General features: G+C 54.7%; 1 protein-coding gene across 1 annotated transcript in view; it reads left to right on the top strand.

The window, feature by feature from the left end:
• Positions 1-22,979, top strand: part of DNAI1 (dynein axonemal intermediate chain 1) — a 187,565-nt gene that overhangs the window by 25,625 nt on the left and 138,961 nt on the right. Inside the window, exons 5-11 of the mRNA XM_029060226.2 lie at positions 306-429; positions 669-763; positions 1,927-2,046; positions 5,129-5,188; positions 6,734-6,868; positions 12,901-12,985; positions 16,468-16,585. Of these exons, the coding sequence (XP_028916059.1) occupies positions 306-429; positions 669-763; positions 1,927-2,046; positions 5,129-5,188; positions 6,734-6,868; positions 12,901-12,985; positions 16,468-16,585 (737 nt within the window). The remainder of the gene's footprint in view (positions 1-305; positions 430-668; positions 764-1,926; positions 2,047-5,128; positions 5,189-6,733; positions 6,869-12,900; positions 12,986-16,467; positions 16,586-22,979) is intronic.

Genomic DNA, 22,979 nt, shown 5'->3' with positions numbered 1-22,979 from the left:
AAGGGCCGGGGAGAATGGAATTAATCCGGGAAGCAATCAAGGAATAGAACGTACCGAGCACTTGCTGTGTGCAGGGCACCGAACCGAGCACCAGGGAGAGATCGACACAATCCCCTTCCTTCAGGGGCTTAGAGGGGAAACAGAGCCTAAAAGAGATTACGGAGAGAAGTGGCAGGCTCGAGCAAAAGGTGCATAAGTGCTGCGGGGAAGGCTTTCTGCAGGGTGTGGGGCTTCGGCGGCACAGGAACTCAGACCGCTCCGTCGATCTGCCTGTCAGCGGGACTAACGGTGCCTTGTTTCTCTAGGAACGGACTTATAAACCTATAAGCAGTGTGGACCACATGGCAATCCACTTCATGCTGGATGGCAACATGGTCCTCAGAGACTCGGATGAAGGCAGGAGGCAGAGTGCCAGAGTGGACTTGCTAGGTAGGTAGGCGGGTGCCTCAGTTTACCCCGAGAGGACTCCCGGGAGACGTGGGGGAGTGCCGGGGAGGCGGCACTCCGCCAAGTCCTCTCGGGGTAAACTGAGGCGCCTGCCTAACCCCCTCCTCTTCTCACCCCGAGAAAGGGCCGAGGGACCCCACGGAGCCGGGAAGCCATCTCGGAAGCACGTGCGGGCAACGCTGCTCAGCAGGTCTGAATGTCCTTTCTCTCCTCCTCCCCAGAAGGCGCATCCCGCGAGTCGGTGGTGGTGCCAACCGTGGAAATTTTTGATGAGGGAGAAGAACCCAAGGAAGAAGGAAGCAAGACTGACTTGCCGGTACTGTTTCCCCTCTTCCCCTGCCCTTCCCGGGTCTGATGCGCGGTAAGGAAAGTTGGAGAGCCCTTTGGATCTGGAAGGCAAATGTGAAACCCTTCTTTTGCCCCACCCCGTCTGCCCCGGCGGGTACAGATTTCAATTCTTTTCTTTCTCAAACCCCACCAGCCACTTTCCCGGGTTCTCCAGCCTTGACCCCTCCGCTCTTTAGTGAGAAATGGGGTCTTGCCCCGTAGCGAGGAGCAGGGGGGACCCTGACAGACCCCCGGCATGAAGCCACCTGCCTGATGCAAACAGGCCCAGAAGCAGAGGGTGGAAGATGGTCGGTCCAGACTGCTCTACTGGTGGGTTTCTCCATGACCCTCGGGGGCCCACCTGCTCAGCTGAGCGGAGCGATGTTGAGAGCTCTCTTTAAGCATTTTCTCAGTGCTCCGCTGGGGTAGATACAAGAGGGTCAGGCTGGAGACAGTCCCTGCCCTACATGGGGCTTCCGGTCTAAGTGGGAGGGAGAACAGGTACCGAGCCCCCATTTTACAGATGGGGAAACTGAGTCAGAGAGCAGCAAAGTGATTTTTCCAAGGTAACGCAGCAGGCGAGTGGCGGAGCTGGAATTAGAAGCCGGAATTGTTAATAACCATAATAATGATGGTGGTATTTGTTAAGCGTTCACTGTGGGCCAGGCGCTCTGCTGAGTGCTGGGGTGGACACGTGCAAATTGGGTTGGACACAGTCCCTGTCCCACCTGGGGCTCACAGTTTTTACAGATGAGGGAACTGGGGCCCAGAGAAGTCAAGTGACTTGCCCAAGGTCACACAGCAGATAAGCGGCGGAGCAGGGATCAGAACCCCCGGCCTTCCGATCCCCGGGGCCGTTCTTCCCTCCCTTCATGTAGAGCAGCTTCCCACCTCTCTGGGTGGCTCCTCCTTGCCTGGAGGCTCTGGCAGCGGCCCCCCGGAGACGCACGTCGACAGCTTTCTGCTTCTCGTCCCGACGTGACCAAATGTCCACCCTGGCCTTGGCCAGGGCGGCCCTCAGAGAAACCATTCCTGGATTTCCCGCTTTCCGGTGCCTCTTGCCGAGAGCCACACATTCCCTTTCAGAGGTCTCGTGGAAGGGAATCCTCAGTCCGGAGGGATCAAACCACGCCTTCTTCTGTTTCCCCGCAGGTGGCGGAAGAAGTGGTCGAAGTGGAAGAGCCGGCTCCTAAGGTGATCAAGGAGCAGAAGCTCACCAACCAGTTCAACTTCTGCGAAAGAGCCTCTCAGACGTTCAACAACCCCTTACGAGTACGGGACCCCGTGCCCCTCCCTCCCCTGAAGCCATTCATTCATTCATTCATTCAATAGTATTTATTGAGCGCTTACTATGTGCAGAGCACTGTACTAAGCGCTTGGAATGAACAAGTCGGCAACAGATAGAGACGGTCCCTGCCGTTTGACGGGCTTACGGTCTAATCGGGGGAGACGGACAGACGAGAACGATGGCGATAAATAGAGTCGAGGGGAAGAACATCGCGTAAAAACCGATGGCAACTAAATAGAATCGAGGCGATGTACATTTCATTAACAAAATAAATAGGGTAATGGAAATATATACAGTTGAGCGGACGAGTACGGTGCTGAGGGGATGAGAAGGGAGAGGGGGAGGAGCAGAGGGAAAGGGGGAAAAGAGGGTTTAGCTGCGGAGAGGTGAAGGGGGGGCGGCAGAGGGAGTAGAGGGAGAAGAGGACTCAGTCTGGGAAGGCCTCTTGGAGGAGGTGAGTTTTAAGTAGGGTTTTGAAGGGGGGAAGAGAATCAGTTTGGCGGAGGTGAGGAGGGAGGGCGTTCCGGGACCGCAGGAGGACGTGGCCCGGGGGTCGACGGCGGGATAGGCGAGACCGAGGGACGGCGAGGAAGTGGGCGACGGAGGAGCGGAGCGTGCGGGGTGGGCGGTAGAAAGAGAGAAGGGAGGAGAGGTAGGAAGGGGCAAGGTGATGTAGAGCCTCGAAGCCTAGAGTGAGGAGTTTTTGTTTGGAGCGGAGGTCGATAGGCAACCACTGGAGTTGTTTAAGAAGGGGAGTGACACGCCCAGAGCGTTTCTGCAGGAAGATGAGCCGGGCAGCGGAGTGAAGAATAGACCGGAGCGGGGCGAGAGAGGAGGAAGGGAGGTCAGAGAGAAGGCCGACACGGTAGTCTAGCCGGGATATAACGAGAGCCCGTAGCAGTAAGGTAGCCGTCTGGGTGGAGAGGAAAGGGCGGATCTTGGCGATATCGTAGAGGTGAAACCGGCAGGTCTCGGTAAAGGATAGGATTTGTGGGGTGAACGAGAGAGACGAGTCAAGGATGACACCGAGATCGCGGGCCCGAGAGACGGGAAGGACGGTCGTGCCGTCCACGGTGATAGAGAAGTCTGGGAGAGGACCGGGCTTGGGAGGGAAGATGAGGAGCTCAGTCTTGCTCATGTTGAGTTTTAGGTGGCGGGCCGACATCCAGGTGGAGACGTCCCGGAGGCAGGAGATGCGAGCCCGAAGGGAGGGGGAGAGGACGGGGCGGAGATGTAGATCTGCTTGTCATCTGCGTAGAGATGGTAGTCGAAGCCGTGAGAGCGAATGAGTTCACCGAGGGAGTGAGTGTAAATGGAGAACAGAAGAGGGCCAAGAACCGATTCTTGAGGAACTCCAACAGTTCCTCAAGGATGGGAGGGGGAGGAGGAGCCCGCGAAGGAGACCGAGAATGACCGGCCAGAGAGATAAGAGGAGAACCGGGAGAGGACGGAGTCCGTGAAGCCGAGGTGAGATAAGGTGTGGAGGAGGAGGGGATGGTCGACAGTGTCAAAGGCAGCGGAGAGGTCAAGGAGGATCAGAATGGAGTAGGAGCCATTGGATCTGGCAAGAAGGAGGTCACGGGTTACCTTAGAGAGAGCAGTCTCGGTAGAGTGGAGGGGACGGAAGCCAGATTGGAGGGGGTCTAGGAGAGAATGGGATACCCCCCGAAGGTATCCCCTCCGGACAGAGGGGCTTAATTCTGTGAGGTGGGACAGAGGGTCCAAACTCAGAGAGCCGGCCCCAAATGGGAAGGGCAAGGGAGAGGACCCAGAAGTGAGACGTGGAGGGGGATGTCGTGAGGGGAGAGGAGCGGGCCTAGTAGTTCTCTGAAGACAGATGAGCGGGGGTGAAATGGAATTACTCCCTGGGGCCTGGGGAAGGATAAGGGAGAAACAGAGTCGGTTAAGGGCTGGGCTTGACCCCAGATCTGGGGGCAGAGAGACTCGGGGGAAAGCCGCTCAGATTGGCTTCCCCGCTAGAGCCGCTCAAGGTGATAACGACTATCTGAATGCCCTTGGGTATTGATCAGCTCCAGGGCCCGGTGATCCCCTCAACCTCTCCTGGGACTGTACCTCCTCCTGCAGGCCTGGCCCTAAGAGTGGACCAGGAAGAGCCAGATGACTATTTCCCTTGCCAGATCGATCAATCAATCGATCAATTAGTGGTATTTATTAAGCGCTCACTGTGTACAGAGCACCGTATGGAGCCCTTGACAGAGGACACTACAGCGAGGACACGTCCCCTGCCCGCAACGAGCTTTCGGTCTAGAAGGGGAGACAGACATTAATAGAAAGAAATAAATGAGGGATATATACCTAGGTGCTTTGCTTCTCAGGGTGGGGCGAATAGCAAGTGCTTAAAGGGTTCAGATCCGAGCGTGTAGATGACGCAGAAGGGAGAGAGACTTGGGGGAAAAAGGGAAAAGGGTAAGAGGGGAAAGAGGCTTAGTTGGGGAACATCTCTTGGAGGAGATGTGACCGAGCCAGCAGCCTTCCCCCAGAGCACTACCGTGCCCCAAGTGGGACATGGACTGTGTCCAACCTGTTTACCTTGTGTCTGCCCCGGCTCTTAGGACAGTACCTGGCACGTAGCGAACACTTAACAAAAATCTGCCCTACTCAGTGCCCAAGTCTGCGGCCCTACGGAGACCGGGGTACAGCTCGATATCTCTGGACGACACTGGGCCAGGGATTTGGGCGGCAGAGAGTTCTCTGACGCTCTCAGGCAAATGGCGGAGCCAGAGTTAGAACTGAGGTCCTTCGGACTCCCAGGCCCTTTCGCTTTGAAACTGAAAGTTGACTGTTGAGGATCTCCTCAGCAGAACCGCCACTTTCTGGGGAATATCCCTGAGAATTGATTAAAACATCGAAAAGACCACAGCGAGTTTTCAGCGGAGGTGACGAGACGCTTAGAGGATCTGTGGGATGGCTGCCCTACCGGACGGCCCCCCCCGCCCCCAGCTCGTAGGGATGGACCAGCTAACATCCCCAACTTTCCCTCAACATGGCTGATCAGACGAGGAAGGGCAGCACGTGGGTATTGATCGCCGTTTCTTTCTTCCGAAGGACCGAGCCTGCCAAATGGAGCCACCCCCAAGAGACACCTTCTCCGCCACGGCCAATCAGGTGAGCACGCTGGGTTCCTGGACCCGTCTCGGGCATCGGGGGAACCTTCTTGGGGGAGAGGCTCTAATGGACTGGCCTGATTCTGTCCCCTTGGGTGACTGGCCTTTAGGGTGCCCTAGGGCCACCCCTAATACTGCGATAGAACCTTCCCAGTCTTCATTTCTCACCCGGGAACCTGGGCAGACTCTCCCCCCATCCCCGTGTTTCTCCCACGGAGACCGAATTCACTGGGTTCCCTATGGAACTCAGGCGTTCTTGGTGCTCTAACCCGAACCCACCGAAGCAGCCCCCCCAGCCCCCGGCTAAGATTGGCCACTCTTCGGTGTTTTTATAGGAGAATACCGCCCCGAGTTCTACAGGAGGGATTGGAAAGATGGATAGACCCAAATAATTCCCGACCCTGGGGATCAAAGTCTGGGATGGCAGCTCTTTGGAATTCGCAAGGTGTCTTCTTGCTTGAGGGAGGGTATGTTCTGCTTGGAGAATAATTGGCTAAATAAATCAAGCTCAGGCAGTGATTTAGATTGAAACTTTTAGAGAAAAATGCAAGACATTCTTCTTCCCGTGGGTCTATAATAGAACAGTTTCTACAGACTGTCTTTCTATTTTCTTGCAGAATGAAATGTGAAAGTAAGATTCAGACACGAGTTCCCATATTTATGTCATTACTTACTGTTCTCAAGATAATAGCAGGAAAAGAAAATCTGATCCAGGCACATTCTGTTTTACTCCTGCAACCGAAAGGGAGTCGAGGTCAACCCCAGCGTATAAGGCGATTTCTGCTTTTGGAGGATTTTCTTTTTCATGGAAAAGTAATTTGCCTTACAGAGTGACTCTCAGGTTCTTTTTCTAACACCGTGGGAAGTCCTTTAAAAGCACAACTAAAGATTGCAGGAGGAAAACATCTACAGTTAGGGATTCTCATGTAGACATGTACCGAGGCATTTAAAAGATGGCCGGAGGTTTCGGTACGGGTTTAGTCGGACATTAATACAATTCCTCATCCGTAAAACGGAGAGAGGTCTGGAGAATCCCGAATGCTAGTTGGAGGTCCTAGAACGCGACGGACGATCGCGCAGCGCTGCGGCTAGGCAGATGCTCAATGGACTCCTCGGGTCTGACTCTGGCCCGCAGGTCTGGGGGCCCCCCTGCAACACCCCCAAGAGTCACTGCCGGGAGAACAGTTGCCTGACAGGGGCCGGGCTGGCTGGGTGCCTGGAGTCTCGTTCCTGTCCATTTCACTGGGTTGGTTTTTTTTGGGCGGGGTGGGGGGTGGGGGTTAACTCGCCCAATCAGGGTACCTGCAGATGTGTCTTGAAAGTGTGACCTTTTAAAAAGCGTTCGACTCACAGCAGCGCTAAGGCCATTTATTCGCTTCTCGCCGTCCCCACAGGCTGTGCGTGGAGGAGAGAGCGTGTTCAGGCCCGGGCACCCGCTCTCAGTCACAGCACTTTGCTCCCTTAATGGGCAAGTCCCGGTGAGAAAGCGATGTTTAAATTGCATTTCCCTTCGCGGGTCATTTTTCTCTCCATTACCCCTGTTCAGTGGGAGATCTACGACGCCTACGTGGAGGAGCTGCAGAAGCAGGTGAAGACAAAGGAGAAGGAGAAGGTGAAGGCTCCGGTGGCGAAGCAGACGGGGAAGATCACGCGGAGGAAGTTGAAGTCGCTGGAGCCCCAGGTACCGCCGGGGGTGGGGAGGGCTCCGCCGGCTGGTCTTCCGTTCCCGGGCCTTGCAGTGGGGTCCGGGGAGAGACCGTTCGATTGGAAGCGGGGCACGTCCCCCCTAACCTCTCCCCCATGGGAGGATCCTTGGGGCCAGGAGTGGGGTCCACCGGGGGAAAGGGGATTGGGATGACACACAGCTCAGAATACCTGGGCACTGGGGAACGGTAATTTGAACATAAACACACGTGAAAAACACCTCCCCCAGCGGGTGCTGCAGCTGAAAATATTGATCAGTCAACAGTACGCTTACTCTGCGGAACACTGTACTACATGCTTTGGGGAGTACAATTAAGTCGGTCGACATAATAATAATAATAGCTTAACAGATACGCTTACTCTGTGCCAGGCGTTGTACTAAGCACTGGGGTAGATACGAGCGAATCAGGTCGGACACAGTCCCTGTCCCACGGGATTTGCGGTCTTAATCCCCACTTTACAGGTGGGGTAACTGAGGCTCAGAGACGTGACGTGACTTGCCGAAGGTCACAGAGCAGACAAGTGGCGGAACCAGGATTAGAACTCACGGCCTTTGACTCCCAGGCCCGTGCCCTGTCCACTAGGCCAGCTGCCTCTCTGCTGCCCTCGAGGAGCTTACGGTCTAGCCGGGGAGGCCGACTCTAAATTAAGAGTAACGGAATATCAACAGTAGAATACGAACATATGGACCTAAATGCTAGGAGAGGGAATGGGGGGGGGGGGGCGGGTGGTGACTACCCAAGTGCTCAGTGAAGTGTGGGTGCTCAAGTGGCAATGGGGGTGAGGAAATAGGCCGGGGAGACGGGAGCTGAATCAGGGAAGACCTCCTGGAGGATCCGTGATTTCAGAAGGGCCTCGAAGACAGGGAGAGCAGGGATGTGAAGGGGGGGGGAGTTCCAGGTAAAAGGGAGGGTGTAAGCAAGAGCTAAGTGGAAAGAGAAAAAGAATGAGGCACAGAAGTAGCTTGGCTAGAGAGGTGACGTAGGTGGGCCGGGATATAGGGGGACGGGTGAAGGTGAGGGATTATACCATGCCTCGAGGAAGCCTAGAGGGGGTGCCTATTAAAAATAAGCGCTCATAATATTACGCTCTGGGTGGTGATCTACAGGGGGTGGTGGGGATCGTAGCAGAGGTCTGACACACGGCCATTTCTGCCAGCTCAAGGGCCTCCAAGGAGCGGGTTGGGAACCACACTCTCCCGAACCTCCTTGCTACATTTGTCAACGTGGTCGATGGTTTTCGTCTCGTGTGACTTCATTGGAGCGCACCGGCGAGTCAATCTAGAAGAGTTTACGAAACCCCTCCCCTCATCGGCCGAAGATGAGCGCACGGGGCTTATCGACTCGGGGTCCCCGCGGACCCAAACGTGCGCTGAAGGGTCAAAGGGGCCAGCGCATGGTCAGCCGCGAGGCCTCCTGGGATAACCAGCATGGGTGGTCCCCGGCACCCCTTTCGGAGCTGCCTGTTTACTTGTTTTGATGTCTGTCTCCCCCCTTCTAGACTGTAAGCCCAGTGTGGGCAGGGATCGTCTCTACTTGTTGCCGAGATGTACTTCCCAAGCGCTTAGTACAGTGCTCTGCACACGGTAAGCGCTCGATAAATACGACTGAATGAATGAACGAATGGGTCAGGAGGGTGCAGGGCCTAAATGTCCTTGGCATGAGTCTGTCTTACTGTCGGTTTGGGTGGGCAAAGGTCTGGAGCCCCGAAGTCCGAGCCCGGTGCCCCCGGAGAGGCAGCAGGGCAGTTGTGCCCGGCTTTTCCTCTTGCTTTGCTGATTTTTTTTTTTTTAATGATACTTGTCAGGTGCTTACTGTGTGCCAGGCACTGTACTAAGCGCTCGGGTTGGACACCGTCCCTGTCCCACGTGGGGCTCGCAGTCTTAATCCCCATTTTCCAGATGAGGCACAGAAAATTCAGGTGATTTGCCCACAGTCACACAGCGAAGAAGTGGCAGGGCTGGGATTAGAACCCGGTACCTTCCGACTCCCAGGTCCCTGCTCTTTCCACTAGGCCACGCTGCTTCTCTATATTGGCCCCCCTTGTGTTCTGGGTGTCGGCCGTTTCATGACAAGACCGAGAGCCGGGGTCCGCGTAATTAAGTGCAGAGCTGGGGCTCCAGGCGGCCTTCACTGAAGCTCCTCTGTCATCGGTTTGATGTACCCTGAGGCGTTTATCCCAATGAACTGCAGCGCCAACCCAAGCCATTTGTTTCCAGAGCATTCCCTATTATCTGGTTACACTATCTGATTCAATTAGTGTTATCATCACTGCACCAAATAATCTAGTTTGAAAAACCAGGCCAAAGTAAATTAGTGTCCTGGCTGGGTTGTGTTTCCCTTTGTAATGGTCCTCCGCCCAATCCAGTGGAGGAAGAATCAGCTTTCCACGGATAAATCAGATCTATCCGTAGGATAAATCGGGCGTAGCCACTGGGAGGAAAGTTCAGCGTTCTGTCAAACTGTATAAACAATGTCCTGCCCGGGAAAGAGCCACTGTGATCCTAGTTTCTCGTACTGCTGCCAGAAACCACAGGATTTGGGCTCCGCATCTGGCTGATCATGTCGATGGCATTGAAGATAAATAATAATGATGCTGTTGGTTAAGCGCTTACTATGCGCCAAGCACTGTTCTAAGCGGGCCTCCCGCCCCGAATGACGGAGGAGGCTCGGTCCACCCCAGCCGGCGGGTTGAGAAGTGCCCTCAAGAGCCAAGGTGTGAGGCCTTGGGACCACCACAGAAGGAGCACGGGAAGATTAACCCAGGTTGTTGTTGTGCTGGGCTTAAAAACGCCTTTCTCCTTTCGCGGTGATGGTAATAACTGTGGGAGTTGTTAAGCCCTTACTATGTGTTGAGCACCGTGCTAAGCAATGGGGTAGCTACGTAATAATTAGGTCCCTCATGGGGCTCGCGGTCTAAGTAGGAGGAAGAACAGGTGTTGAACCCCCATCTTGTAGAAATTAAGTGACTTGCCCGAGGTCCCAAAGCAGTACTCTTCCAAGCACTTAATGCCATGTCCTGCATGTAGTGGGCATTCACTAAATACCATCGATGGGTCGATTGATGGATTGAACAATTTCTCCTTTTCTGTGGCAGTGGATTTGTCCTCCAGAGACCGAGTGGCCAAATGGCACATCTGGTGCCGCTGAGAAGATGCGTCTCGTGCCGCGTCTTGGGGTTTTTTTTCTCCTTATGGTATTTGTTAAGTCCTTGAAACACTGCCATTGTTCCAGGCACTGGGTAGATACAAGTTAATTAGATCGGACACAGTTCCTGGCCCGCGTGGGACTCACAGCCCAAGTGGGAGGGAGAACAGCAGCACCAGTGACGATTTTAATTGTGAATTTGGTCACCAGCGTGGTGTTGCACCTTTCCCTCTGGCTGCTTCTGGCGCAGCTTTAGGGCAAAGCGCTCCTTAAAGCCTGGGACATCTTGCTCACCGTACCTCAGTCTTTTCTATTTCACCCCCGACCCCTTACTTAGAACTCCCTCCCCCTTGATATCCGACAGACCCCCGTCATAGCCCTCCTAAAATCACATCTCCTTCCGGAGGCTTTCCCTGACAGAGCCCTCATTTCCCCCACTCCCTCCCCCTTCTACATCGCCTATGGACTTGTATCTACGCCCTTGAAATGCTCGGTCTTCATCCCGCTTTCAGCCCATAGAACCTATGTACTTTTCTGTAATCTATTTCCATATCTGTCTCCCCTTCAAGACTGTAAGCTCCTTGTGAGCAGAGAACGTGTCTACCGACGCTGTTATATTGTACTCTCGCAAGCAGTTAATATAGTGCTCTGGCACACAGTAGGTACTCCAATCAATCATATTTATTGAGTGCTTATTGGGTACAGAGCACTGTACTAGGCACTTGGGAGAGAACAATACAACAGAGTGGGTAGATAGATTCCCTGCCCACAAGGAGCTCAGAGTCTAGAGGGCGAGAGAGATGTTCATCTTAAATACATAAATTAAGACTATGTATATAAATGCTGTGGGGCCGAGGGTGGGCTGAATATCAAGTACCTAAAGAGTACAGATCCAAGGGCATAGGTGATGAAGAAGGGAGAGAGAGGGTAGGGGAAAATCAAGCAATCGTATTTATTGAACGCTCACTATGTGCAGAGCACTGTACTGGGAGAGATCAGTATAACCGACTTGGTAGACACATTCCCTCTCCGCAGAGAGCTTACAGTCTAGAGAGGGGCTTACGGCGTAGAGAGGAAGAGGGCCGAATTAAGGATGTAATTTGACTACGATGTAATTTTCCTAAGGCTTTGAGGGTGGAGAGAGGGATGGTCTGTCCAACATGGACAGGGAGGGAGATCCGGGTTAAAGGGCGTGGTGATGAGATGGACGACATCAAGGTGTAGTGAGCAAACTGGCACGAGAGGAGCGGAGTTTGGGGTTGGGCTGTGGAAGAAAATCTAGGCTGTAAGCTCTCTGTGGGCTTGGCAACATGCCTACCAACTCTGTTGGACTGTACCCTTCCCAACATCACTAAAATCCGCCCCTTCCTCTCCATCCAAACGTCCGCCACATTAAGCCAAACACTCATCTCATCGCGCCTCCATTATTGTAACAGCTCCCTTGCTGACCTCCCTTGCCTCCTGTCCCTCCCCGTGCCGGTCCACACTTCACTCTGCTGCCCGGATCATTTTCCTTCAGAAGCCTTCAGACCACGTTTCCCCGCTCCCCACGAATCTCCTGTGGTTGCCCGACCACCTCCGCAGCAAACAGAAGCTCCTCGCACTCGGAGCTGTGGATCGAACATTTTTACAGGAAAATGATCCGGGCGGAAGCCTGGACCGGAGGTGGAGAGAGACAGGAGGCAGGGAGGTCAGCGAGGAGGCAGACGCAGTCGAGGCGGGCTAGGCTCAGCGCAGTGGCAGTTCGGATGGAGAGGAAGAGGCGGATTTTAGCGACGTCGTGAACGTAGAAGCGACAGGATTCGGCGACAGGTTGAATACGTGGCTTGAACGAGAGGGACGAGTCGAGGATGGCGATCCTACGTCCTACTGATTGATAGATTGATTTTTCGAGTGAGGCTGACCCATTAGCCCACCAAAGCCTCTGAGCCATTCCCAAGCCTCCCTCGTCCCCTCTACCCACTTCCCGCAGTTTTGCCCCCGCACTCAAAAAGGAAAGTTGACAGCCACCCAGCCGGATGGGCTCACTGTCCATCAGGCTCTCCTGCAGACTCTCAGATTTCCCTTGGCTGGGGACTCGGAAAATTTCTCCTCAGTACATTTCACGTGTCCCTGGCGATCCCGCCGAGGGGCGGGGAAGTCGGCGCAGTTGGAATCACACAGGCTTCACGCAACCGCTCCACTTTCTTCCGAGTCGTCGTCCCCCCATCCCCCCGGACGCCCATTCCTCTCGATTTAGGACCCTGCTCGGTGACCGAATCAAGCTGGAGTTCAGGGGCCACAGATTCAAGCCCGGAGACCAACCTCTAGAAGGCCAGCTCTCCTGTCAGGTGTTGAGTCGCTCAGGGACAGGGGTCACAGCCTCGGCTTTCTTCGGGTGTACCCAGGGGCCTGGTACAGTGTGCAACCCCTTCCGGGAGGGGTTTAGTCCATCGGAGCAGCATGGCATCGTGGATAGAGTCCGGGCCGGGGAGTCGGAAGGTCATGGGTCTCATCCCGGCTCTGCCGCTTGTCTGCTGTGTGTGACCTCGGGCAAGTCGGTTCACTTCTCTGGGCCTCGGTTACCTCATCTGGAAAACGGGGATTGAGATTATGAGCCCCATGTGGGACGGGGACTGCGTCCAACCTGATTACTCTGTTTCCATCCCCGGGCTCAGAACAGTGCCTGGGACGTAGTAAGTGCTTAACAGGTACCATCGTTATTATTATTATTATTATCGTCTTGTCAATTCTGGTTCAGTCAACAGGGCCCAGGGCTCCAAAACTCCGGGGCCTCCGGGGAACAGACAGAGTGTTTACCTCTCTCTGGAGCTGTAGAATGCCGACGTGGTGACCGATCTCTGTTTTTACTTTCCCCTCGCAGACTGAAGATATAACCAAGGTGAACCAGGCGGCCAAAATAGTAGAACGGATGGTCAATCAGAACATGTTCGATGACATCACTCACGGTAGGGTGGCCGGGGCAGGGCTTCCTAATAATCATACCTGGGGCCCGAAGAGCCAGTTGAGAAATGAGTGGCTGACTTCGCCCCGAGATCTGTCTGTTACGGCCAGCTCACAGGCAGAGTTGGCGGTCTATCGATTCCCGATCACGCTCCCCTCGCTTAGCAGATTGCTTATTATTTTTTCCCACCCGAGACCAGTCCGTGATACCTGGGCATTCATCGCTCATCTTTAGGCCGGCACAGGCCAGGACTGCCAGGGAAGGTGTCGGAAAGAGCCCCCGTCTGTCATTTAGACCGAATGATGACCTTGCACGATTTTCGGAACCGCAATTTTTAAAAGCGACCGTTAATGAATCAGTGACTCTCGGCACCCTGATTCCTCAAAGCCCGTTCCTCCTCTCGCCACCCCTCCCCAGAGGGCTCGGAACTAATTTCCGCATCCGTGATCTGTCTTCATTGAAGAGAAAATCAGTATCAATGGAACGCTTAAACTTTTAGAAAAATTACCTTCATTTAAGATGTCGGGTTTTTCTCAGAAAAAGTGTAATTCGGCCAAGGCGGGGGGGGGGGGGGGAATGGACTGGAACTTGGCTGCGGTGAGAGAAGAGGTCCCAGAATGGCTTCCGGTAAGAAGATCGTTCTGCTGCTGTGGTGGACCTCCTGTCCACGTGGGCCTCCGTGGCCCCCCCACTCGCGCGAGACCCAGCTGGGGAACGCCTGCCGCTCCGGTCCCACCTCCAGCCCTTGCCGCCATTAGGTTCCAGCAGCCACAGTTCCCTTCACCTTCAATATTCACCCCACCCCCGTCCGCCTCATCTTCCCTGACAGGTGGCCACTCCACTTCTTGCCCTCTCCCTGGAGGATGCCTCCCCTAGCCCAGACCGGAAAACCGCCGGGGCAATCCGGGCCCTTCCCCTGGCAGCACGGTGACTCCCAGGCCTCTCCCACTCTGCCCTTCTCCCCTCTCCGCCCTCCCCCCAGCCCCCAACCTCCAGGGGCTGGGCCCGACTTCCAGTTAGAAACGGTTTTAATGTTTACCTCTGGTTAGGGACCCCGCTTCGCCCTGTTAAAGATGGGAACTGAAAAAGCACCGCCGTTCTCGGGAAATCGGCTCACACGTCCATTCATCCAAACAGCCGTATTTATCCACCACTTCCTGGGCGCCGAGGACTGTACTGAGCCCCTGGGAGAGAAAAGTTAATAAGGTTGGACGCGGTCCCTGCCCCATGTGGGGCTCACACTCTTAATTCCCGTTTTACGGATGAGGGAACTGAGGCCCAGAGAAATTAAGCGACTCGCCCAAGGTCTCACCGCGCACCGGCGGCGGAGCCGAGACTGGGCCCTAAGATCTTCCGACTGCCAGTTTCCACTAGGCCGTGCTGCTTCACGGCCAGGCCCCGAGGCGTTTGGACGGTGATTTTCCTGCCTGCGGGGAGTGAGGTGTGCAGTGCTCTGCGCATAGTAAGCGCTTAACAAATGCCAGCATTATTATCGTGTGCGTGTATAGGTATGTGGGGGCGGGCGGGGGGCGGAGAGGGGTTCCAGCGGCTCACGGGGAACTAAAGGCCGACGCGAAATGTCCGAGTCCCCCGTGGGCCTGGGGAACCGACCCCTGGGTCCGGCTGGGCCTAACTACGGCCCGAATGAGCGGGAGCAGCCGCCCCTACCGAGGTGTGGCGGAAGCCGAGTTGCGACTTGGGCCGCCTCCTGCTTCAGGGTCCCGCGAGCGAATCATCCGGCTGGACCGGCCCGACGTGGGCGAGGCTGAGCAGGGGGAGGGCGGCATCTCCAGACTGGGGAACGGGCAGGGAAAAGGGGGCTCCTGATGAATCTCTGCCCACGCGGCTTTGGGGAGAACTGTAGAACGCAGGTGGAGCAGGGAGGCAGGGAAGTCGGGGGCGGGGGCTGACGCTACTGCTGTCTTGTCCGCTGAGGTAGTGGGGAGGCTCTAACTCAATGTTCCCTAATTCGGAAACCCGCCCCGAATCTCCAAGTCAGCCCGTGCGTCTCCAACAGGAGAAGCCCCGGGCCAGTCGAGAGGCGCGCGCGGTGGAGAAGCGGTGTGGTCTAGTGGGAAGAGCCCCGACGAACCCGAATTAGACGTGGGTTCTGATCCTGGCTCCGCCACTCGTCGGCTGCGTGACTTTGAGCGGGTCACTCAACTCCTCTGGGCCTCATCTGTAAAATGGGGATTAAGACCGTGATCCTCACGCGGGACAGGAACGGGGTCCAGCCTATCCGTCTTATGCTTACCTCAGCCCTCAGTGCGGTGCCTAGCACGTAGTGAGTGCTTAACAAATAGCACTGAAAAAGTGCTTGGGAATACAAGAATGAAAGAAGATATGGGCCAACCTGATTATCTTGCATCTACCCCAGTGCTTAGAACAGGGCCTGGCACTTAGTAAGCACTTAACGGAGAAGCAGCGAGGCTCAGTGGAAAGAGCCTGGGCTTCGGAGTCAGAGGTCATGGGTTCGACTCCCGGCTCTGCCACCTCTCAGCTGTGTGACTGTGGGCAAGTCGCTTCACTTCTCTGTGCCTCAGTGACCTCATCTGTAAAATGGGGATTAACTGTGAGCCTCACGCGGGACAATCTGATGACCCTGTATCTACCCCAGCGCTTAGAACAGTGCTCTGCACACAGTAAGCGCTTAACAAATACCAACATTATTAACGGGGAACGTGCCCGTCAATTCCGTTGTGTTGTATCCTGCCAAGTGCCTAGTCCAGTGCTCTGCGCTTAATAATAATGTTGGTATTTGTTAAGCGCTTACTACGTGCAGAGCACTGTTCTAAGCGCTGGGGTAGACACTGGGGAATCAGGTTGTCCCACGTGGGGCTCACCGTCTTCATCCCCGTTTTACAGATGAGGTAACTGAGGCACAGAGAAGTGAAGCGACTTGCCCACAGTCGCACAGCTGACAAGTGGCAGAGCTGGGATGATGATGATGGTATTTGTTAAGCGCTTACTTTGTGCCAAGCGCTGGAGTAGATACAAGGTCATCGAGTTGTCCCACGTGGGGCTCAGAGTCTTCATCCCCATTTTCCAGATGAGGTCACCGAGGCCCGGCAGACAAGTCACCCAGCCGACAGGTGGCGGAGCCGGGATGTGACCCCCCCTCCCGAGCCCGGGCTCTCTCCACACTGGGCCACGCTACCCCACAACGGTACCATTAAAAAAAGAACGACATGAGCTCCGAGACTAGATCAGAAAGCCAGGGGATCCCATCGCTCTTCTCCTGAGGGGCCCCCGGTCAGCGAGGTCCTCGGGACTAGAGCCTGGGTCCCCCGACCCTCTGTGCTCTTTCCAGTAGGCCATGCCGCTTCTCGATTTTTAGCGGCGTTATTCTTTCTCGGTCATTCACGCTTTCATCCTATTCTATCCGTGGCCGAACTGCCCGCTCCCAAGCGCCCGGTCCGGTGCTCTGCACGTAGTAAGCGCTCAAGAAATCCCGTTGAGTGAGTGAATCCTGCTGTGCCGTTTTAGATTTCAAGTATTTCGAGGATGCGGCCGACGAGTACCGGGACCAGGAGGGCACTCTGCTGCCCTTGTGGAAGTTCCAGTACGACAAAGCCAAGAGGCTGGCGGTGACGGCCCTCTCCTGGTGAGTGCCCCGGGGCCCTCTCCCCTCCCACCCGACAAGTCCTCTGCGCGAAGGACACTGTGCGACACCTCCTGCCCCGGCCCCGGCCTCGGAGGCGTTTTGAGGCCCAGGGCGAAAGGTTAAAACGAGGGCCACGGGGACGATCCTTCCCTCGGAGCAGGGGGAGAGGAATCCCTTCTAATAACGTTGGTGCCGAGCACCGATCCTTCAAGCGCTGGGGTGATAATGGTACTAATAATAATGGCATCTGTTAGGGGCTTACTAGGTGCCGAGCACTGTTCGAAGCGCTGGGGGGATAATGGTACTAATAATAATGGCATCTGTTAAGGGCTTACTAGGTGCCGAGCACTGTTCTAAGCGCTGGGGGGATAATGGTACTAATAATAATGGCATCTGTTAAGGGCTTACTAGGTGCCGAGCACTGTTCTAAGCGCTGGGGGGATAATGGTAATAATAATAATGGCATCTGTTAAGCGCTTACTAGGTGCCGAGCACTGTTCTAAGCGCTGGGGTGATATTAGTGATAATAATAATGGCATCTGTTAAGCGCTTACTAGGTGCCGAACACTGTTGTAATTGCTGGGGTGATAATAGTAATGCCAATAATGGCACTTGTTAAAGGCTTAGTAGGTGCCGAGCACTGTTCTAAGGGCTGGGGTGATAATGGTAATAATAATAATGACATTTGTTAAGCACTTACTAGGTGTCGAGCACTGTTCTAAGCGCTGGGGTGATAATGGTGCTAATAATAATGGCATTTGTTAATAATAATAACGTTGGTATTTGTTAAGCGCTTACTAGGTGCCGAGCCCCGTTCTAAGCGCCGGGGGAGATACAGGGTATTCAGGTTGTCCCACGTGGGGCTCACAGTCTTAATCCTCATTTTACAGATGAGGTCACTGAGGCACCGAGAAGTGAAGTGACTTGCCCAAAGTCACACAGCTGACAAGTGGCCGAGCTGGGATTTGAACCCGTGACCTCTGACTCCAAAGCCCGGGCTCTTTGCACTGAGCCACGCTGTTAAGTGCTTACTAGGTGCCAAGCACCGTTGTAAGCGCTGGGGCGATGATAGTAATACCAAAAATGGCATCTGTTAAGGGCTTACTAGGTGCCGAGCACTGTTCTAAGAGCTGGGGTAATAGCGGTACTAGTAATAATGGCATTTGTTAAGCGCTTACTAGATGCCGAGCACTGTTCTAAGTGCTGGCGGGCATACAAGGTGATCAAGGTGATCAGGTTGTCCCACGTGGAGCTCACGGTCTTCGTCCCCATTTTCCAGATGAGGTCACTGAGGCCCAGAGGAAGTGAAATGACTTGCCCAAGGTCACACAGCTGACAAGCGGCGGAGCCGGGATTAGAACCCATGGCCTCTGACTCCCAGGCCCGGGCTCTTTCCACTGAGCCACGCTCCTCTGCCGGGGGTGTTCCAAGGGAGAAGAGCTCGCTCCCCATTTAGGACCAGGACACCTTTTGAATCAGCCAAACGGTCCGTGGTATTTATTGAGCGCTTACTGTTTGCAGAGCACTGGACTCGGGGGGAGGGCGCGATCTCTGCCCTCCAGGAACTTACATCCCAGTGGGAAATGCTAGAAACCCCCTTCCACACTCTCCGGCGTTCTGGGGTAGAAACTGTTGCCCAATTGTACATTCCAAGCGCTCAGCTGCGTGACTGTAGGCAAGTCACTTCACTTCTCTGGGCCTCAGTGACCTCATCTGGAAAATGGGGCTGAAGGCTGGGAGCCCCACGTGGGACAACCCGATCACCCTGTAGCCCCCCAGCGCTTAGAACGGTGCTTTGCACATGGCGAGCGCTCAACAAATACCAATATTATTATTATTCTTAGTGCAGCGCTCTGCACATAGTAAGCGCTCAATAACTACTATTGAGTGAGTAGAAACCGATCAGACCCGAAAGCCTGTTTTTTAAATTGGATGACTGAATCCCCTCCACCAGCCGCATTTTGTTTAGAAAGGCTCTCAGGGCGGGAAAATGGGGGAGAATTCTACCAGAGCCGTTGGTTTCCACGCTGCCCCCGGGATTGCTAAAGAATGGGGTGCGGTGGTCGTGAATTCCAGATATTCTGGCGGGGAAGAAGGAGAGGCCAGGGTCTCTGCTCTACCCCCTTCCCCTCCCCTCGGCACTGTGCTCATTTGAATATATTCATTCATTCATTCATTCAATAGTATTTATTGAGCGCTTACTATGTGCAGAGCACTGTACTAAGCGCTTGGGATGAACAAGTCGGCAACAGATAGAGACAGTCCCTGCCGTTTGACGGGCTTACAGTCTAATCGGGGGAGACGGACAGACAAGAACAATGGCACTAAACAGCGTCAAGGGGAAGAACATCTCGTAAAAACCGATGGCAACTAAATAGAATCAAGGCGATGTACAATTCATTAACAAAATAAATAGGGTAACGAAAATATATACAGTTGAGCGGACGGGTACAGTGCTGTGGGGATGGGAAGGGAGAGGTGGAGGAGCAGAGGGAAAAGGGGAAAATGAGGCTTTAGCTGCGGAGAGGTAAAGGGGGGATGGCAGAGGGAGTAGAGGGGGAAGAGGAGCTCAGTCTGGGAAGGCCTCTTGGAGGAGGTGATTTTTAAGTAAGGTTTTGAAGAGGGAAAGAGAATCAGTTTTGGCGGAGGTGAGGAGGGAGGGCGTTCCGGGACCTGCGGGAGGACGTGACCCGGGGGTCGACGGCGGGATAGGCGAGACCGAGGGACGGCGAGGAGGTGGGCGGCGGAGGAGCGGAGCGTGCGGGGTGGGCGGTAGAAAGAGAGAAGGGAGGAGAGGTAGGAAGGGGCAAGGTGATGGAGAGCCTTGAAGCCTAGAGTGAGGAGTTTTTGTTTGGAGCGGAGGTCGATAGGCAACCACTGGAGTTGTTTAAGAAGGGGAGTGACATGCCCAGATCGTTCCTGCGGGAAGATGAGCCGGGCAGCGGAGTGAAGAATAGACCGGAGCGGGGCGAGAGAGGAGGAAGGGAGGTCAGAGAGAAGGCTGACACAGTAGTCTAGCCGGGATATAACGAGAGCCCGTAATAGTAAGGTAGCCGTTTGGGTGGAGAGGAAAGGGCGGATCTTGGCGATATTGTAGAGGTGAAACCGGCAGGTCTCGGTAACGGATAGGATGTGTGGGGTGAACGAGAGGGACGAGTCAAGGATGACACCGAGATTGCGGGCCTGCGGGACGGGAAGGATGGTCGTGCCATCCACGGTGATGGAGAAGTCTGGGAGCGGACCGGGCTTGGGAGGGAAGATGAGGAGCTCAGTCTTGCTCATGTTGAGTTTTAGGTGGCGGGCAGACATCCAGGTGGAGACGTCCCGGAGGCAGGAGGAGATGCGAGCCTGAAGGGAGGGGGAGAGGACAGGGGCGGAGATGTAGATCTGCGTGTCATCTGCGTAGAGATGGTAGTCAAAGCCGTGAGAGCGGATGAGTTCACCGAGGGAGTGAGTGTAAATGGAGAACAGAAGAGGGCCAAGAACTGACCCTTGAGGAACTCCAACAGTTAAAGGATGGGAGGGGGAGGAGGCTCCAGCGTAGGAGACCGAGAATGATCGGCCAGAGAGGTAAGAGGAGAACCGGGAGAGGACAGAGTCCGTGAAGCCAAGGTGAGATAAGGTACGGAGGAGGAGGGGATGGTCGACAGTGTCAAAGGCAGCAGAGAGGTCAAGGAGGATCAGAATGGAGTAGGAGCCATTGGATTTGGCAAGAAGGAGGTCACGGGTGACCTTAGAGAGAGCAGTCTCGGTAGAGTGGAGGGGACGGAAGCCAGATTGGAGGGGGTCTAGGAGAGAATGGGAGTTAAGGAATTCTAGGCATCGATTGTAGACGACTCGTTCTAAGATTTTGGAAAGGAAGGGTAGTAGGGAGATAGGACGATAACTGGAGGGGGAAGTGGGGTCAAGAGCGGGTTTTTTTTAGGATGGGGGAGACGTGGGCGTGTTTTGAAGGCAGAGGGGAAGGAGCCCTTGGAGATTGAGTGGTTAAAAATAGAAGTTAAGGAAGGGAGGAGGGCAGGGGCGATGGTTTTAAGAAGGTGAGAGGGAATGGGGTCCGAGGCGCAGGTGGAGGGGGTGGCACTCGCGAGGAGGGAGGAGATCTCCTCTGAGGATACTGCAGGGAAGGATGGGAAAGTAGGGGAGGGGGTCGTTGGGGGGGAGGGGAGAGGCGGAGGGGTGACTTTGGGGAGCTCAGACCTGATCGTGTTGATTTTCGTGAGGAAATAGGTGGCCAGATCATTAGGGGTGAGAGATGGGGGAGGGGGAGGAACAGGGGGCCTAAGGAGAGAGTTAAAGGTCCGGAACAATCGGCGGGGGTGACGGGCATGGGTGTCGATGAGGGAGGAGAAGAAGCTTTGCCTGGCGGAGGAGAGGGCAGAGTTAAGGCAGGAAAGGATAAATTTGAAGTGTGTGAGGTCGGCTCGGTGCTTGGACTTTCGCCAGCGGCACTCAGCAGCTCGAGCATAAGAGCGTAGGAGGAGGACGGAGGAGGTGATCCAGGGCTGTGGGTTAGTGGCGCGAGAGCGGCGGAGGGAAAGGGGGGCGAGAGAGTCGAGATGAGTAGTGAGGGTGGAGTTGAGAGCGGAGACCTGATCGTCGAGAGTGGGAAGAGAGGACAGGGCGGCAAGGTGAGGCGAGATGCTATTGGAAAGACGGATGGGATCGAGAGAGCGGAGGTCTCTGTGGGGCAGTAGCGAAGATTTGCAGGGGGAGGGAGTGTGAGAGATGAGGCAGGTGAGAAGGTTATGGTCCGAGAGAGGGATTTCAGAGTTGGTGAGTGAGGAGATAGTGCAGCGGTAGGAGATGACAAGATCGAGGGTGTGACCGAGTCGGTGAGTGGGCGCGGTATGGTGGAGGAGGAGGTCGGCAGAGTCGAGGAGGGATAGCAGGCGGGCGGCAGAGGAGTCGTCGGGTACATCCGTATGGATGTTGAAGTCTCCAAGGATCAGAGTGGGCAGAGAGAAGGAGAGAAGGAAGGTGAGAAAGGGGTCAAGGTGGTTGAAGAAGTCGGAGGTGGGACCGGGAGGGAGGTAGATGACGGCGACAAGTAACTGGAATATATTATTGATCACCCTATTTATTTTGTTAAAGAGGTATATATGTCCTTGATTCTATTTATCTTGATGATGTTGTCTTGTTTTGTTCCGTTTTGCTTTGCTGTCTGTCCCCCCCACCCGTTTAGACTGAGGGCCCGTCATCGGGCAGGGACGGTCTCTATCCGAATTGCCGAACCGTCCATTCCAAGCGCTTGGTACAGCGCTCCGCACGTAGTAAGCGCTCAATAAATACTATTGAATGAGAGGAACCCAGCCTCCCTCGGTGCAACCTGGATTCAGGAGTAGTGAAATGGGGCTAGTCGAAGGGAAGCGGCACGACCTAACGGGTGAAAGAGCGCAAGCCTGGGAGTCAGGAGGCCTGGGTTCAAATCCCAGCTCCGCAACTTGCCTGCTGCGTGACCTTCGGCGAGTGGCTCGGTTGCTCTGGACCTCAGTTTCCTCATCTGTGGAATGGAGATTAAATGTTCTCCCTCCCCTTTTAGACTGCGAGCCACATGTGGGAGAGGCGCTGTGTCTGATCGACCAAGCCACTTGTCAGCTGTGTGACTTTGGGCAAGTCACTTCACTTCTCTGGGCCTCATCTGTAAAATGGGGATGAAGACCGTGAGCCCCACGTGGGACAACCTGATTCCCCTGTGTCTACCGCAGCGCTTAGAACAGTGCTCGGCACATAGTAAGCGCTTAACAAATACCCACATTATTATTATTATTATTATTATTATTCAATCGACGAATCGGTGGCATTTACTGAGTGCTTATTGGGTGCAGAGGACTGTATTAAATGCTAGAGGGAGTAAAATGCGATAGAGTTGGTCGGCACATTCTCTGCCCACAAGGAGCTTCCATCAGTTCATATCGCTGTAGTATCAGCCTCCCTGCGTCCAATCTCTTCCCCACTCCGGTCTGTGCTACACGCTTCTTGACCCGCCGCTACTCCCCAAATTCCTCTCCACATTCCTTCCAAAATAACCTTCCAACTGTCCTAACTGCCCTTAGCCCTATTTATTTTGTTAATGAGATGTACATCACCCGCCACTTGTCAGCTGTGTGACTTTGGGCAAGTCACTTGGCTTCTCGGTGCCTCAGTTACCTCATCTGTAAAATGGGGATTAAGACCGTGAGCCCCGCGTGGGACAACCTGATTCCCCCGTGTCTCCCGCAGCGCTTAGAACAGTGCTCGGCACATAGTAAGCGCTTAACAAATACCAACATTATTGTTGTTTGCTATTGTTTTAATGAGATGTTCTTCCCCTCGATTCTACTTATCGCCATTGTTCTCGTCCGTCCGTCTCCCCCGATTAGACCGTGAGCCCGTCCAAGGGCAGGGACCGTCT

Source organism: Ornithorhynchus anatinus, chromosome 3, assembly GCF_004115215.2.
Source record: "Ornithorhynchus anatinus isolate Pmale09 chromosome 3, mOrnAna1.pri.v4, whole genome shotgun sequence".
Classification (NCBI taxonomy): Eukaryota; Metazoa; Chordata; class Mammalia; order Monotremata; family Ornithorhynchidae; genus Ornithorhynchus; species Ornithorhynchus anatinus.
The sequence above is the reverse complement of the archived record's forward strand: the minus strand, read 5'-3'. Positions and strand labels throughout refer to the sequence as shown.